The 16650-nt window shown below is 33.5% G+C and overlaps 3 protein-coding genes across 44 annotated transcripts in view; 1 reads left to right on the top strand and 2 right to left on the bottom strand.

Annotated features, from left to right (window-relative positions):
* Nucleotides 1-16650, bottom strand: part of LOC116253575 (magnesium transporter MRS2-B-like) — an 80401-nt gene that overhangs the window by 12149 nt on the left and 51602 nt on the right. For 21 of the 42 annotated variants that reach the window (XR_007573081.1, XR_007573083.1, XR_007573066.1 and 18 more), the window contains exons 3-9: nucleotides 6661-7069; nucleotides 6417-6572; nucleotides 5099-5278; nucleotides 4880-4983; nucleotides 4636-4791; nucleotides 4347-4503; nucleotides 3364-3466 (exon numbers count right to left, since the gene is read on the bottom strand). The exons of 2 other annotated variants lie outside the window; for them this stretch is intronic. The gene's annotated coding sequence lies outside the window, so the exon portion shown is untranslated. Of the gene's footprint in view, nucleotides 1-3363; nucleotides 3467-4305; nucleotides 4504-4635; nucleotides 4792-4879; nucleotides 4984-5098; nucleotides 5279-6416; nucleotides 6573-6660; nucleotides 7070-8887; nucleotides 8955-9135; nucleotides 9211-16650 lie in introns of all 42 variants that reach the window. 19 more of the 42 variants (XR_007573088.1, XR_007573086.1, XR_007573069.1 and 16 more) reach the window with 18 other exon arrangements.
* LOC126409975 (uncharacterized) lies at nucleotides 300-3351 on the top strand. The gene is made up of 2 exons (XM_050077238.1): nucleotides 300-2440; nucleotides 2537-3351. The coding sequence occupies exons 1-2, from the start codon at nucleotides 2424-2426 to the stop codon at nucleotides 2820-2822; spliced, it is 303 nt and encodes a 100-aa protein (XP_049933195.1). The 5' UTR covers nucleotides 300-2423; the 3' UTR covers nucleotides 2823-3351.
* LOC126409974 (SKP1-like protein 1) lies at nucleotides 9680-11485 on the bottom strand. Its single transcript, XM_050077237.1, has 4 exons — nucleotides 11118-11485; nucleotides 10727-10915; nucleotides 10210-10277; nucleotides 9680-9742 (listed from the first exon to the last, which is right to left on the bottom strand). Exons 1-2 carry the CDS (start codon nucleotides 11400-11402, stop codon nucleotides 10817-10819), a joined length of 384 nt encoding a protein of 127 aa, XP_049933194.1. The 5' UTR covers nucleotides 11403-11485; the 3' UTR covers nucleotides 9680-9742; nucleotides 10210-10277; nucleotides 10727-10816.

Genomic DNA, 16650 nt, shown 5'->3' on the forward strand with positions numbered 1-16650 from the left:
CTATGACTACATGATTGAACATAGGACAAATAAACATAAAACAGTAGGTGCAGCGTCATCAAAGTGAAGTCTTTCGGATTAAAAAAAAAAACAACACAAAAAACTCACACATGAAGATATGATACAAATGCTGAAGCAACACCAAAACAAAGAAAACGGAGAACAATTCTCATCACAGCTAAACGACGAGTTGTTAAATATGCTCCATACATCATGACAATGTCCAGTACACCTACATGATTAAAGGAAACCAATGTTGTACGTACGATACGACCCTGTATCATACGATACGTATCGTCTCGTTTGAAAAAAATGGTACGATACACCCCCCGTATCGTAAAAAGGGGGTGTATCGGCCCTGTATCGCACGTATCGTACGATACGGGCTAAAAACGCAAAAGGGGGCCCAAGACCTACTTATTCGGCTTCTTTTTGAAATTTTTCTTCCGTTCTTCATTTCTAACAATTGGATAGTGCCGTGAGGGAGAGCGATCGTTCATTTTCACCATGAAAAACTTGATTTTCATTGTCAAATCGAAGATTAAGTGGTCGATTTGTGCGTGGGTGCTTGATTTTTGTGGGAAGGAAAGGGGTTTTCTTCATTTCAGACATTTCTTCTTCGTAAGGTATGAAATCTCATGTTCTTACCATATATTCTTAATTTTTTACCGTTTAATCGTACATTGGAAGACTTTGAGTGTTTTTCATTAAGTTTACCATAGGATTTCGTTTTTTTTTTTTGAAGATATGGATCTTACATGGCAATGGTGCGAAAGGGTGAAGGAGAATAACCGTTTGAAACTCAAATGTGGCTTCTCTGGGAATACATTTTCAGGATGGATTATTAGAATGAAACACCATTTGGCAGGGACCTCCAAAGATGCGTCTCCTTGTGTTGGAGGACCAAACAAACCTTTGCCTCCATTTGTGTGTCAACAATGTTTAGATATGCTTCATGCTTTACGTCAAAAGAGAATACAAAAAGAAATTGAAGATGCAGATGTAGGCTATAATGTGCCTTTGGAAGATGAAGAAGAAGAGGAAGAAGCTTATGAATGTGATGATGAAGACGATAGCAGTCTAAGAACAGATTTGGAGACCTCAAGAGGTAGAGATCGTAGAGGAAAAGGGATTATGTATGAAGGAGGTCAATCTGGCCTAACGGGAAGGAAGAGAAGAGGCACAATAGATATTAGGGCCAAGCGTGGTATGCGACCACCTAGTGGTAGAGTTCCTACTGGTAGGTCTAGTGTTGGCTCTATTAAGAGTTTTTTCCCTTCATATACCAGCCCAAGTGGTCCGCCGCAGATTCGTGCTGCTATGACATCTAAAAGTATAGAACATTTTATTGGAGTCCATGTGCCACTCATTGTGTTAATCTAATGCTTCAAGATCTTAATGAGATGCATGATATGAAATCAGTCATTGACCAATGTCAAGAGGTAACAAAATTTATCTATAATCATGCATATGTATTGAGTTTGATGAGAAAATTTACAAAAGGAGTTGAATTAATACGACCTGCACAAACTAGATTTGCCACAAATGTATTGACTGTGCAGAGTGTGGTGAAACAAAGAACTCCTTTGAGACAGATGTTTGCTAGTGAAGAATGGGCTGCATATCCACATGCTCATAAAAGAAATGCTTCTTTAGTTGTGGATATTATATTCAATAACGTATTTTGGGAATCATGTGTGAAGCTATTGAAGGTTTGTGTACCATTAGTTAAGGTTCTCAGGTTGGCTGACAGCGAGGACAGACCTTCCATAGGGTACTTATATGAGGCTATGGACAAAGCAAAAGAGGCAATTCGAGACAACTTAAAGGAGAATAAAAAGTTATATATGCCCATATGAAAGATTATAGATAAAAGGTGGACTGGACAACTTCATCAACCTCTTCATGCAGCAGCTTATTATCTAAATCCTGCAATTAGATTTTCTCCTACATTTAAGAAGGACAGAGAAGTCATGCATGGTTTGTTAGATTGTATTAATGTGTTAGTGGAAGATTCTACAGAACAAGATGCTGTGCACAATGAGTTGGATCTATATGATAGTTGTTAGTTGGATCTATATGATAGTTGTTTTCGGAACATGGGACTACCTGCCGCCGTTCGAGCCAGGATAACGATACGTCCAGGTAAATACATAGAAATTTTTAATTTACTTTGCATTTGTTACATTTGATTCTTTTAAAACTTTCACACTGATTTGTTATATTTTTGTTTAGATTTGTGGTGGAATAGGTATGGGTTTGATTGTCCAAACCTAGCACATTTTGCAGTCAAAGTCCTCAGCCAGACATGCAGTGCTAGTGGATGCGAAAGGAACTGGAGTGTGTTCCAACATATCCATAGCAAAAAAAGGAATAGGCTCGAACATAAAAGGTTGAATGACCTTGTCTTTGTTCGATATAATATGAGGTTGAAACAAAGGTAATATAGGCATATAGCTTAATTAATGTTTACATTTTTTGTACAATATATTTATATGAAATTATATACTAACAAATTTTCTCTTATTTAATGTAGAGAATTAGAAAAATCATTAGCAAGTAAGCACACATCTCAGTTCGATCCTATCAGCTTGGACAATTTTGACGATCTAGAGCCATGGATTAAAGAAGAACCAGGTACAATATTTGATGATGAAGATCTTGAATGCTTCAACCTTGAAGCTGAAGCAACAGAAGGCTTTGTTGATGAAGGAGAGTCTGCTACTGCTGATGCTGAATATGTTGGTGAAGATCTTCCAATTCTTGACGATGAAGAAGAAGAAGAAGAAGATGAAGATGAAGATGATGAAGATTATGAATGATGAATCATGAATGAGAGTCAAGTCAAGAGTGTTTTCATTTTATATGTAACAAAAACTTAAGAGTTATGAATCTATGGTTGTTGAACACTTGATTGAATGTTTTATGACTTTATCACTTTATGGCTTATGGCCTTATGCTTTGTTGAATGATATTGTATTATTTATTGTTATGAATTTTGATATTTATGAATGATGAACGCGTAAGTTTATAGCAATAATAAGTCTATCATTATCTCAAACATGTTTTCTATAAACAATTTATTATTTTTAATTTTTTTTATTTTTTTATGAATTTTCCGAATTTTTTTTAAAATTTTTCTGATTTATTTATAATTTTTAAAAAAAAATTACGATACGGTTACGATACGTTACGATACGGCGTATCTTAAAGCACGACCGATGCACGACCGATACGGCTTACGATACGCGTTTTACAACATTGAAGGAAACAAATGATGTAAAATCATGGCCTACTCCTTGCCTCCTAAATGACATCAAGAAACAACGCAAGAGAATTCCAAGCAGTACTGGTAAAACTTACTCTAAAAAAACTTCATTATTACAAAAGTGGGACCTAAACTTAGTAGCTCATTTAAGGTCTTTGAATTGAACTTCCCTTTGTTGAAAGCAAAGATAGTCAGCCCCTGCACGCATAACATGAAATTGACCTTAAGCATCAAAATAGATAACAAGCTCAGAGTAGTTTAAATCATGAATGAGGATCACAGAAGAAATAAATAGCTAAATACTACATTTATATGTTATATTGTATATAAAATACAATAAACATATAACATTATATATACGTTAGAAGTTATTACGTATAACATACTTTATACACGTATTATAATGCATAATGTATATAATTATAGTAATGTCTATTAATGATATATTACTAGAACAATAATGTATACGTACAATATATAATATATTATATTATGTATTATATGTTAAACGTATAATATATATGATACGTGTTATTGTATATATATAATACTATAACATATATACTAATAACATATTATATAATATACAAGTATTATACATGAAATATTATACCACATATGTATGTACATATATATTACATATAGTATGATAATATATATGTGTATGTCTGATATTACATATTTGTTATACAGTACATATATATGTCATGTTTGTATATGTTATATTTTAAAATATTATATATATACATATAGGAATATACATATATATATATATATATATATATATATATTAATCACAAATGCAGTCTTTGGCTCCACTGAAGCAATGTTAAGATGCTTCCCATAAGCATTACGCTTAACAAAAAAATTTGAAACCGCAACATACCTGCAAGATGATCCCTATATCAAATCACTTAGTTTGATAAATTTTGGAACATGTAATTTGACAATGCTAAGGCATACATGCAAAAACAAACAATGTGGGCAAAGAGGTGAAGAGCATTGAAACATGAAAGAGTTTCCTTGTTGAAACCTACCAAAACTTATCATGAGTAAGACTGGAACCATTCTGCCATACCTGTTGTCCCACAAACAATTCTCATTCGTCAAAGATTGACCAAAACACTCTTCTGCTTGTACAAATTCGGCACTTACAAGTGCTGCAGGATCTTTTGGGATGAAAGCTTGCACACTATACACCTGAACTGAACCATCTTTAAATTCCTCCCGTACGCCTGCATCATTTTGAGGGAACAAAACTAAGTGACCACCAGAAATTCACCAATTCCACAAAAAAATATACACAAAGAACAACACTCGAACACTTATTTGTCAACGTTGATCATGTTCGGCAAAAGTTAGCCTACCGTACAATGAAACAATTGTTGGGAACTTCCTTTATTCAAAAGAAAGTCAGAAACGTGTATACGGAAACCCCTTTCCGTTATGCACACTATGACATTAACTATCTATTCACTGAGGGCTCTCACGTCTCTCACTCCTCCAACAAGGGCCCGTATTCCCTGCATCCATCCCATTGCTAAATCAACAAGCAAAAGATCATCAAAAATGATTTACAAGAGATGAAACGCCTTTGACGAGTTATTTTACAATAGAAATAGAATATAATCGACTGAAAGGACTCGCCAAGTAAGAGAGCTCTCCAGAGTGGCTGTGTTAAGCTCACGGTCAGCAAGAAGTCTGCATTGCTTGCACTTGGTCCATGTGACAAAGATAGAGACAAGCAAATGCCCAATGATCAGATGGCTGAATAAAAGATTCAAATGCATAGCTAACTCAACAGCAGTTCTGGATCAGAAATATCAGCACCTTTATTCACTTGCCCGTAATGAATGGATGACTCAGTGCTTGAGATACTGTCAATCTTTTCTCTGGATCGAGCACAAAAATTCTATCAAGCAGATCTTTGAAATTGGCCAGCATCTTGGGATCCTCACCAGTATAGCTAAAATCCTTTGCCTTAATATTCACAAGTGGTCGCTTAACAGCCTGCACTAACAATGAAATTGTAAGCACTTTTAATTTCCTAGTGTGGGCATGCAAATATGTTGCATGGATGTAGATAAATAAATCCATATCATATTTCATGATTATCGCAATAGCCAACGAGAATTTTTAAGGGAAGACAAAAAAAGTTGATTTTCCAAGTATCAACAGCTAGAATACGTTGAGGATTAAAAAAATATGAATACAACTACCGGAAAAAATTTAATAACAACCTTATGCTAATGAAACATTGAGATATACTTAACATTGATGGCAGCAAATATCATGATTATCATCCATCAATGATGATCATCATAATCTTTGTATTCATCCTCATTTTCTTTGTTAATTTTTTAAAATTTTAATTTTAAATGCCTTCAAATGGAATTTGTTCACCAACATATGTTGATTTTTTTATAAAACTAGTAAAACCTCCCCTCCCACAGCTCTTAGAGATGTTTAGAAAGTGGAAGGGAGGACCGACTTTAAAAAGAAGCACAAAAACAATGTTTTTTTCCGTTTTGTCCCTGTATCTGTATCAGCCACATCGTACAGTACAGCCTTTGTATCGCATGATGCGGACGATACACCTATGATCCATAGGCATATCGTGTGTTGTATGCGTATCGCATAGGTTTCTCAAACCTATACGATACGTATTGTCCGATATGGATAACACTCAGCACTTTCTTTACATCATGCAGATGCAATATTTTGTTTTAGAGACAAGACACATTTTAATATTGTTGGGAGCAATTTCTTACGAAAAAATTTGAGAAACTCTCACATCATAGAACACCACATTTCCGTAACATAACTACATCTCATAGCACTTATAAATTGTTGGGTCATCGGGAACCTAGCAACTAATTGGACAAATAGATGCTTATTGTTCGCCAATGATCAGTTGACAGGTCCATGACTATCGAGTTGGCTGGAGCATAATCTATGGACCACTTGACCGACTAAGTTGAGCAGTCCTCACCAATCACACCAATTAACCATTTTTTCAGTCTTTATTTGTCAATTTAGAAGTCAAGTACGTGTTGTTTAAGTCCACAACCACAAAATATATACACAAAGAACAACACTCAAACACTTATTTGTGAACGTTGATCATGTTCGGCAAAAGTTAGCCTACCGTACAATGAAACAGTTGTTGGGAACTTCCTTTATTCAAAAGAAAGTCAGAAACGTGTATACGGAAACCCCTTTCCGTTATACACACTATGACATTAACTATCTATTCACTGAGGGGTCTCACGTCTCTCACTCCTCCAACAAGGGCCCGTATTCCCTGCATCCATCCCATTGCTAAATCAACAAGCAAAAGATCATCAAAAATTATTGACAAGAGATGAAACGCCTTTGACGAGCTATCTTACAATAGAAATAGAATATATTCGATTGAAAGGACTCGCCAAGTAAGAGAGCTCTCCAGAGTGGCTGTGTTAAGCTCACGATCAGCAAGAAGTCTGCATTGCTTGCACTTGGTCCATGTGACAAAGATAGAGACAAGCAAATGCCCAATGATCAGATGGCTGAATAAAAGACTCAAATGCATAGCTAACTCAACAGCAGTTCTGGATCAGAAATATCAGCATCTTTATTCACTTGCCCGCAATGAATGGATGACTCAGTGCTTGAGATACTGTCAATCTTTTCTCTGGATCGAGCACAAAAATTCTATCAAGCTTTGAAATTGGCCAGCATCTTGGGATCCTCACCAGTATAGCTTGAAATAAGACTACTAAAATCCTTTGCCTTAATATTCACAAGCAGTCGCTTAACAGCCTGCACTAACAATGAAATTGTAAGCACTTTTGCTTTCCTAGTGTGGGCATGCAAATATGTTGCATGGATGTAGATAAATAAATCCATATAATATTTCATGATTGTCGCAATAGCCAACGAGAATTTTTAAGGGAAGGCAAAAAAAGTTGATTTTCCAAGTATCAACAGCTCAGAATACGTTGAGGATTAAAAAAATATGAATAGAACTACCGAAAAAAATTTAATAACAACCTTATGCTAATGAAACATTGAGATATACTTAACATTGATGGCAGCAAATATCATGATTATCATCCATCAATGATGATCATCATAATCTTCGTATTCATCCTCATTTTCTTTGTTAATTTCTTAAAATTTTAATTTTCAATGCCTTCAAATGGAATTTGTTCACCAACATATGTTGATTTTTTTAGAAAACTAGTAAAACCTCCCCTCCCACAGCTCTTAGAGATGTTTAGAAAGTGGAAGGGAGGACCGATTTTAAAAAGAAGCACAAAAACAATGTTTTTTTCCATTTTGTCCCCGTATCTGTATCAGCCACATCGTATAGTACAGCCTTTGTATCGCATGATGCGGACGATACACCTACGATCCATAGGCATATCGTGTGTTGTATGCGTATCGCATAGGTTTCTCAAACCTATACGATACGTATTGTCCGATATGGATAACACTCAGCACTTTCTTTACATCATGCAGATGCAACATTTTGTTTTAGAGACAAGACACATTTTAATATTGTTGGGAGCAATTTCTTAAGAAAAAATTTGAGAAACTCACATCATAGGACACCACATTTCCGTAACATAACTACATCTCATAGCACTTATAAATTGTTGGGTCATCGGGAACCTAGCAACTAATTGGACAAATAGATGCTTATTGTTCTGGCCAATGATCAGTTGACAGGTCCATGACTATCGAGTTGGCTGGAGCATAATCTATGGACCACTTGACCGACTAAGTTGAGCAGTCCTCACCAATCACACCAATTAACCATTTTTTCGGTCTTTATTTGTCAATTTAGAAGTCAAGTACGTGTTGTTTAAGTCCACAACCACAAAACGATTAGCTGGTCCAAGCGAATTCAAGTTGAATGACTAAAACCAATGTACCCGTATTGGTGGGACCAACAAATACGCCATACCATAACGTATGACAACAGTTTCATAAATGTACCGGAAATTCAATTTACTGTTAAAAGTTCAAAATAAATTAAAAAACAAGAAAAGATAAAGAAAAAAATGTTTTCCATTAAAAACATGTTCGACATAAATATAGACTTATGGGAATAAACATCCATTAACATAACATGCTCATAATGTTACAAGTAATAACACATTAAGAAATAACTTTAAAGTTCTATGCAACACAAGATGAAATTATTTAAGCAAATAAAAAATGAAAACAATCAAATATCATCTATTTATTGTTCATCATCTAATTATAACACTTGCACATGATTTTCTACCAATCATTTTCCTCACCTTTGTGACCATTGTCATGCAGGATTGTTTGAAATTTGATGCCATATCTTCACAAAACACTAAATCTATAGTAACCTTTACAGAACAACAGAAATCTACAGTAAAAGTGATAGATTTTATACATTTTGTGAAAGAAATCAGGAATCTCTTTCTTCAACCGCAAGTCAATCTCCCACACTCAGAACTTGAAATCGATGTTTTCTATCTTAAACCCATAAGAGTTCCCTTTCAACAACTATAGTCACTTTGTCATTAGCTAATTAGTTACCTTACGAAGCTTATTTAGGTACATTTGTTATAAACTGGCTGATTAGCATTGTTCACTTACATCCTTTCGGTGCACATCTCTACTTGGCTTGCTTAATTATGGTATTGCTGACCAAGGAAAGAACTCCCTGCATCGTCCTTGTGGAGTCAATTAAGATGCAGGTATAAAGGACATAATGGCCCTACCCAGCCACTTGTTACTGAACAATGGTATATATATATATATATATATATAACACAAACAAGATGTACTTTCAACATGCTATAGATAAATTAACCTGAAGTACATGATAATGAAAAAATGATCACCTTCTTTGTTACAGGATCTTCTTCAGTGGCATGGAAATTCAGATCCCGATCAAAATGATGATCTGTAAAGGCTCCCTAAAATAGAAGACAGAGTAAAAAATGATATCAATCACAAGATAAACAAAATCAGTCGTCCAAAGTAAGTATACTTTCCATGCCAAAAAATCGCATACCTTCCTGAGCATCTTTTTATGAAATGGACCTTTTAACTCCATATGAAGCCGAAGCATGTCATTGTTTGATGGTCCAGAGAAGAGGACCTTTCCTGTATATAGCTCGTACAAGCAGCAGCCAACTGACCATATGTCCAAAGCATGGTCATACGGCAAGCCAAGAACTGCAGTTTCAATAAACCAGTCAATAATAACCCTCACATCACGATTCAGAAGCATACACATCACACAAAGAAGTACCTGAATTTGCACACGCAACAGATTTTCAAAGTTACAGTAAAAACAACTAATGAATAGAGATACAACTATACTTGAATAGAACCAAATGGAGGACTTACTGAACAGAGATACAACTATGGTGTAATCTCATTCTTCCCAGCAAACAAAGCATTGCCAAAATCGCAAAGTTTCAGCACATTTTTGGCCTCATTCACCTGAAAAAGAAATAGAAGCACTGAACAATTGAGGACAGAAAATATATAGTTAATTTTCCTTTTTTCTTGGACTTAAGGAAGACAATGCATCACGTAGCTAAGACTTCTCATGAAGAACTGCAACAAGCAATTTTTTATAAATCCAGATTCCAGGCTATCAAACTCTTATTTTAACAAATTAAAAAGAGTAAAGATTAAGCAAAGAAGGCAAAATAATGTTATACGTATGAATATATATGGTACATATATGTATTATATATTTGTTACATATATAATTACAATATGGATGTATATTTTGAACTAGTATATATGCAGTATATACATAATAATATATAATCTCGTATATATTATTACATTATAATTTATAACTATATGATCCCTGAATATAGGTTAAAAAGGGACAGGCAAAAATATAATCAAGGCATAGGAGAAGTCCTTTCGGTATCAAAGCTTTGAGAAATGATAACCTTGTGGGACAGATATCTTCAAGTTAAGGTTGCCTTCCTTGGAAGAGATGCTTTGCAGTGCAATTGTCCTTGATTTCAGAGCCACAAATAAAGGAAAATGAAAATAAAAGGAAAGAGAAGAAAAAATACAGAATTTAATCAGTTTCAGTGGCAACAATTGAGTATAAGGAGGTGAATCAAAAATAATTTTCCTTTGTACTACCAAATTTAACCATCGACATGATAATGCCAAATATTTGAACAGTCACTTAAAAAAGGGAATATGCCTCGTTGAACCTTCAGATGGGGTCATAAAAGGGTGAAAAAGAAGAAAAATCAGCATAGGCACTGTACATGAAAATACTCTAGACGATTAAGACGCAAATTGCTTGCAAGCCTTAATCCATATACAATTTCCTTTGACGGAAAGAAATGTTGATTCTGCCCTTCCAGGAATTGAATTATGGACTCCTGTGAACCAAACTTCAAAGGCAGGAAAATCCATATTATCTAGAGCTTCGTGAAGAATGAATCTCACCATCCCTTCCAAATAAGTGGGAATTGACCTCTCGAATGGAAGCTTCTTGTTGCCTCTTTCAAGTGCATCTCTCCATATTCTGTACCTTGCTCAAAGCTTATCATATGCCACAGGCCAGTTCCAAACATTTGCCCCATTGATCATCCGCTCTTGCTGACCTTCCACAAGCCATAGATCCTCATTTAAAACCTGTATGCAGTGTCTGATCAGTTCTAACACGAAATTCCAGAAGCGACAGTGATGTCATTTTATGACTACAATTTACGCAACCATTGGGTCATGCAGACAGCAAAATCTTGTCGGAATGGTTAGATAGCAAGAATCACAACCCCTAACCCTAAACCCAAATAGAGGACTGAATAAAGAAGAGGGAGATGGCCGAGGAGAATACCAGAATGAGATTGAAGAGCATCGCTTGGTCCACCTCAACAAACTCGGCATCCCACGCCTTGAGCTCTTCTTCTTGAATCTTGTCGTCGACGTGCTTTTTGCAGTACTCGATTACCTTCGCCAGGATATTGTTGGCAACGTTGGACAAGGGGATGCCGGAATCAGCACAACCATCCTCGATCATTTGTCTGATCGTCTGAGATTCCTTCGCCACCGCCTCCACCACCTCCAACACCTCGCCGTCGGAGCTCTTGACTGTTACCGTCTTCCCTTCCTCCTTCGCCATCTCCTCCTTCCTCCTTCGCCATCTCCTCCCGAACCCTCTCTAAGCACCGGCCATAAGCCCAGATCAATCAATCCTCCTCTCCTTCTCGCCCTTATTAGCTGAGGCCATCAAAAGGTTTAATATCTTTCATGTTAGCTCATTAAATTACGGCCCCCGTTAACGCCCATTAAAAAAGCAACATTATGGCCCTTTACCGCCCTTCTGCCCCCTTGAATATATGTAAACTAGAGACAATACAGGGATTTCTATTTTTTTGTGCTACTTTTGGTAGTCGTGATATGAGAGAGAGAGAGAGGGAGACATATGTTGTTATATATATAATATGTTATGTAACATGCATTATATGTAATATGTTATGTTACACACATATATATATATCGCATATGTATATAGTTGCATACTGTAGTATTATGTTATATACAGATATATATTATATATATGCTTTTATACATACACACATGTACATATAATATATTTATTATATTATATATACAATATATTATATATACACTTGTATGCATACACACGTGTACATATAATATATCTATTATATGTAATATGTATAACGTGTTATATCATAATTATATACATTTACAAATATATGTACATACATATGATATATGTGTATATATTAACGTATGTGTATATATACATATTAGCTATAACGTCTACATATGTTTTTTACAATATGTAACATATATATATATATGTAACATATATATATATATATATATATATATATATATATATATATATATATATATATATATATATATATATAGAGAGAGAGAGAGAGAGAGAGAGAGAGATAACGCATTATATGAATTATCTATAGTGTATATGTATAATGTTATACGTGGAGTGCACATATATATGTGTATAGAAGTTCTATATATTATATATGTAGCATGCAATGTATTATATACATATAATATATACATAGTAACATTGTACGCATACATAATACTGCACATATAATATGTTCATACATATATGTGTATGTACATATATAATATATGTGTGCATATATCATATGTGTATAATATATGTATTATATGTACACTACACGCATAATATATGCGCACACATGTTATATATATAGTGTACATATGTATATATACACTATAAATATAATATATAATATATGTGCACATATATTATGTATATAACATATAAAATATGTTATATATTGTAACTCTACATATACAAATGTTACATGTACACTTATAGTATATAGCAATTATATTACATATACTATATAAATATTATAGTATATAGTGTATGACATGTACACGTATTATACATTATGACATCTAATTATATGTAATATTATATGTTATGTATAGAGTACAACATAAAATATATGCATATGTACAACGCCCAATAATATAATAGATGGTACTTATAAGTGTATATAATTGTACGCTATATGTTATAGCATATAACATATATGTTATAACGTATATGTTGTAACATATGTGTTATAATAATATACTATATAACACATACATCATATAATATACTATTTAAGTTGGAAGCTGAGCTTTCACAACGTGGAGTGTGTGATTTAATCTCCATTGTGATCTGCAGGTTAAAAGTAATATACCAATCTTTGCAATATCAAATCATGTGACTAACATGTGCAGGTTAGGCACTAAGAATATCTCTTTGTTTAGATCCATAGTTTTGTTTTCTACTATTTTTTTATACTTGAGATGCATGACAATTGATGGTTTCTATTCAAACAATGTAGTATGCATCTCCTAAAAGTGTTTTGAGTTTGTTGTTTGGTACCATCAATCCTTTTTTTTTTTTGCAAAGTGATGGTATGTCATGTTTCTTATGGACTTTGTCTCGTACAAGAAAGAATAAATGTTCTGATTTTTGTCTTAAATAGATGAAATACCATATATTATTTGTTAATTTCTCTTTTGTTAGTTACTTGGTTTCAAACATCAGTCACAAATAACGTATCGGAGTTTTAAACGGTATGGTTTTTTTCGGGTATAATACATCGAGCTTGAAAAAACTAGGAAAAAAATGAAAAAAATACTCTAAAAATTTTGAAAATCTAAAAATTGGGGGAAAGTAATATAAGTGAAAAACTAATAACACAAACATCAAACGATAAGTAGATTTGCAACAAATAAAAAATAGAAATAAAAAAAAATGTTTGGCATTAAAAAAAGTGAAAAAATGAAAAAAGTGTAAAGTAGTGAAAAAACGTGTTTATTTCATTTTTAACGTTTTTTGTTTAAAGTGTTTTTTATTTTTAACTCAATGGCCACTTAATTTATCGCATTTGTTTCAAAAAAAAAAATCGTTTTTCATTATAAGAAAATTTTTTCATTAATATTTTAGATGTTCACTTTCATATAGTGCTACGACACTTTGTGAAATTTATAAATTTTTTTTTGCATTTTGTTGTTATTGTAGTCCATTGTGCAAAATTTGATAATGAGAAGGACCTTGAAGCCATCCGAAATGCAGTGCTCTATTATGAGATGATGCATCCAGTAACTTTGAAGATCAATTCTTATTTTTCAAATTCACTCGCGCATGTTTGTGACATCAGCAGGTGTTGCTAAGTGGGCACTACTTTATGATGAATTTTCTACAAAATAAGAAAATGTAAATGGGTACAAAGAATAGTAGGATAGAAAACCAATGTCAATTTTTGATGGTCACATCAAGGGTTCCTTCATATGCTACATTTCCCAAGCCCAAACACATAGAGAGCATTTGGATGACACCCTTATAAAAGCCAAGCTTTTTAATTGAGTATTGAAAACATGGTTTATTTGTTCGAGAATTGATATACACACCTAAAACATGGTCTTTTATGAATAGCTTGAGGGAGTTGGGGTTTTTTATTCTCTTTTACAAAGCCATGTTTTGTAAAAAACCAAGTTTCCTTAAAGGCTTAAACCAAGTTTTGATGAAGTGCAAACAATTCAAAAACCTAGTTTTGGTCCAAAACCTAATTTTTGGGTGTCATCCAAACACCTTCCTAGACTCTTTACTTTGCAAAAGGAGTTCCAATCTATCGTTTTATTTGGAAAGCATGCTCTAGTGGCCAATTTCCTTTATTATAATACAATGCTACTTAAGTGATGATTTCATAAGCTAGTTGATTTACACTTTGTAGTAGACATATTCCTTCTATGCAAGTGCAACATATTTCACCACTAATGAAGGCAACTACTTTAAATTACCTAGATGGTTTTGTTCCTATAGTCTAATTTCTACTTCTACCAAAAAATGACTATGCCATTCTATTGACAATAGTGGACTTATTCCTTTTTGTGCTTAATCACATCAACACTACTTTTTTAGGTAGTAAATGATGATGATATGTATTTATGGAGAGAATTAGAATACGTTCCTGGCCAACATATGTTTTGGTTGGGCCTAGTGGCAAAATTTTGTTTCAAATTTCTGGAGAAGGTCATCGAAAGGTATGAAAGTTTTATTTTGGTCATGTTTTATTATTTATTTATAACAGATGTTTGCTTTATCTCGTAATGCTTTTTTGTTGGAATTACCCATATTCAATTTATCCTTAAATATTACGAATAAGAATGTCATGGTTCATGAGTTCGAGTTTCCAAATAAATCGCGTGATGACTTGTGAAAGCATATTGTACACGCATTCATAATTTCTAAAATATTGCAATGTAAGTTAGCAGATTTATTTGAACTTGTGCAGATAGTGACGTGATTGTCATGTTTCAAAGAGCCAGGATATTATAATAGATCACCTCCATAATCTGGAGAAAGAACTAACCTCACTGGTAAAAATAGGTGTGGTTACCAGGGTTGCAAAACTTAGTCCTCCAATTGATAAAATCATTGAGGACCAAAAGTTACATCTAACCCAGAAAATTGGCAAAGAGAAAATCCAGACCCCTGATATTTTAGCGGCTGAAGAAAAGTTGCATCTGACTTAGGAAACTGGGAAAGATAAAAGACAGTCCTCTGGTTTTACAGCGGCTGACCTAGTTTTGAAACCCCAAACTGCGATAATTCAAAACCCCGCAGGACTTTTAATGGAAAAGATTCCGAAAAGTCCTGAATTAGCAGATTTGTATGGACAAAATCTTTTTGAATTATACAAACTCCCTGTGGAAGATCCGTAAGAAAATTCCCTAACAAATTTTTCAGGGATTTATCCTAGAATTATTTGTTTTCAAGATATACCACCTGAATTTATTGCGAAATGGTTTAGTGTTGCTTCAATCAGTAATGTTTACTTATCTTCTTCTTTCGAAGAGATAAAATTATTACCTCCTGATCTCATGAAGGTGGTAAAAAAGTTTTCTATCAGTAATCTTCCTACTTCAAGAGCTCCACCTAATAAATTGTAGATGCAGCATCACAAGGTATTAAATTAATTAAACCCAAGTCCTACAATTCAGAAGAACTTGCGGGATTAGAATGAGAAATTGGAAGATTTATATAGGATAAAGCCTCTACCAGTCTTCCTAAAAGAGCTCTTCATTATGAAAATAGTGAAGGCCAGGAATTTATTAGGCCTGCATGCAACCAATAATTTATTAAGTTTGCATGCTATGAACCTAGACATCAGCCTCTTGAAGTAGATGAACAGTCACTTCAAGAAGAAATTAGATTTCAGAGAGAATAAAATCTACTTTTTAAATGTGAAGCTCTTAACAGGTTAGAACAACTCAATCTAACAAGTTGGAGTCATATTAAGCAATTTTTAAATGACTACTATTATTACACATCCATATCCGGAAGTTCTACACATTTAATGTGTGTTTACCTTATTATAGTTTCTTTCAAATTTTTTACGTGTCTTAGTTCATAGTGTTTTTTTTCTGCTTCATGATAGACATCTATGTTCAATCATTTATCGAGTCAATTGAATTATTATATTGTTTTGTTTTATATAAATAAATAAAGAAACAGGAAAATTTTATATTACTACAATTACTTTTTTTATTATATATTTTTTTGTGGAAGCTTTTTTTCATTTTCATTTTCATTTTCTTTTTCTTTATTTCTTGATTAAACAAGTTCTCATTTTGGAAGAGCTGTTTTTCTTCTATTTACTATGGTTATCATGTTAAAGACATGGTAATGATAATTGATGCAATATGGTAGACAATCCTTTTATATTTTTATGTGTTTTTTCAATAGTTGTTTTGCATTAAGTTTGTAATATGTTGTGTATTGTTCTTTATTGATATGCTTAGTATTGTAGTCATTTTTTTCAGTTTTGTTG

Source organism: Nymphaea colorata, chromosome 4 (assembly GCF_008831285.2).
Source record: "Nymphaea colorata isolate Beijing-Zhang1983 chromosome 4, ASM883128v2, whole genome shotgun sequence".
In the NCBI taxonomy this organism is placed as follows: Eukaryota; Viridiplantae; Streptophyta; class Magnoliopsida; order Nymphaeales; family Nymphaeaceae; genus Nymphaea; species Nymphaea colorata.